This window comes from Loa loa (assembly GCF_000183805.2).
Source record: "Loa loa unplaced genomic scaffold supercont3.468, whole genome shotgun sequence".
In the NCBI taxonomy this organism is placed as follows: Eukaryota; Metazoa; Nematoda; class Chromadorea; order Rhabditida; family Onchocercidae; genus Loa; species Loa loa.
The window spans coordinates 2,735-4,691 of NW_018108648.1; the positions used below are offsets into that span (position 1 = coordinate 2,735).

The 1,957-nt window shown below is 25.5% G+C and overlaps 1 protein-coding gene across 1 annotated transcript in view; it reads left to right on the top strand.

Moving 5' to 3' along the window:
* Window positions 1–1,957, top strand: part of LOAG_18720 (chitin synthase) — a gene marked incomplete at both ends in the record, with an annotated part of 7,117 nt that overhangs the window by 2,480 nt on the left and 2,680 nt on the right. Inside the window, 5 exons of the mRNA XM_020451384.1 lie at window positions 260–413; window positions 556–689; window positions 825–978; window positions 1,285–1,495; window positions 1,712–1,875. Coding sequence (XP_020304834.1) covers window positions 260–413; window positions 556–689; window positions 825–978; window positions 1,285–1,495; window positions 1,712–1,875 — 817 coding nt within the window. The remainder of the gene's footprint in view (window positions 1–259; window positions 414–555; window positions 690–824; window positions 979–1,284; window positions 1,496–1,711; window positions 1,876–1,957) is intronic.

Here is a 1,957-nt window from a genome sequence, read left to right on the forward strand (position 1 = left end):
ACTGTCTTTTTTAATCATTGTTATCACTGTTATTTCACTAACAATTGTTTCTCATTTGATTATCACTATCTTTTTATCATTATCATTATTGTTACTTCATCGTTAATTGGTTATCATCTGGTTATCACTGTCTTTTTTGACATTATTATCACTGCTACTTCACTACTAATTGATTATCACTGTCTCTGTCTCATTTACTGCTATTTGATTTCTACGTTAATTAATGATTGTTCCTAATTTATACATTTACTTTCTTAAGAGAAATGGCATCATCCGCAGATGCAGTAACAAAAATTTACGTTTGTGCGACAATGTGGCATGAAACAGCGATCGAGATGACCTGTATGTTGAAAAGTATCTTTCGTCTTGATGAGGATCAATGTGCTAGAAGAAATGCTCAAAAATATCTTAAAGTAATCAATTTACATTTGAATATTTCAAATCAAAATTTCCATTTCTTTTTTAATTTAATATTATTTAATTTCATTTCAAAATTTTAATTTCTATTTCAAACAAAAAACAAAAAAAAGGAAAAAGTAAATAATTTTTTCAAAGATTATCGACCCAGATTATTATGAATTCGAAGCGCATATATTTTTTGATGATGCTTTTGATATTAATGAATATGGTGAACCTGTAATTAATAAATTTGTTCAACAATTGGTTGACAAAGTTGACGAAGCAGCCAGGTTTTCTTTTTTTCTTTTTTTATTATCGGTTGAATTTAAAATGCAGATTGTTTTTTTTTTTTAATGAAAATTGAATAAAATTGTTTGAAAGTTGAAGATAGAAAAGCTAAAACTCTTTGATAAGATAAATTTTAGTGCTTTACATCAAACTCAAATGAGACTAAGGTCACCAAAAAAAATTTCAACTCCATATGGTGGACGATTAAGTTTTATTATGCCTGGCAAAAATAGGCTAATGATTCATTTGAAAGATAAACAAAAAATTCGCATTCGGAAACGTTGGAGTCAGGTATGCAATTTTATTTTTATCAATTTTTTCACTGTTTTTTTTCTTTATAATTCCTGTATTTAAGTAACACATATTCAAATTCATTTCTTGTATAAGCTTAAAATTCAAATTCTTCATCAAATTTACACGCTAAATATTTTCAAGAATCGGTTTACAATGCTAATTGGAAACCAGTTTAAAACCAATTTTACAATATTTTAACTCCATTATCTTTTTGATAAAAATATATTTTCATCATATTGTTTTTTTTTTCGTAGCTAATATTAATTTCATCATTAATTATATCATTTAATTAAATCATTTCAGGTAATGTACCTGTATTATTTATTGGGTTATCAATTAATGATGAAAGTTGATGATGAAATGAGGAAGGTGATAATTTCGGAGAATACATTTATTCTAACATTAGATGGTGATGTTGATTTTTCACCACAATGTGTACATTTACTTGTTGATTTAATGAAGAAAGATCGACGTCTTGGTGCAGCATGTGGTCGAATACATCCACGTGGAACTGGTAATGGTTGCAGATGAGAATTCTTGATAATTTCAAGTAATTCAAAAATTTCACTACTTTTTTTTTTTTTCAAATGATAGAAATAAAATTACAAATGAATGAGATTTAAGGGAAAAAGAAAAAAAAAAACGAAATTTTTTTTTACCAAATTTTTTTATTTTAAATTTTTTTTTTTTAGAATTATAAAAAAATTTTAAATAAAATAATTTATTTTAGGTTTAATGATATGGTATCAAAAATTTGAATATGCAATTGGTCATTGGCTACAGAAAGCAACTGAACATATGATTGGTTGTGTTCTTTGCTCACCTGGATGCTTCTCATTATTTCGTTCATTAGCACTTATGGATGATAATGTTACCAGACGATATGCATCTAAGGTTATATTATTTATTAAATTTTTTAATTAATTTTATAATGAGATATTAATTAATTATATTAGTAATAAATTCATTTGTTTCG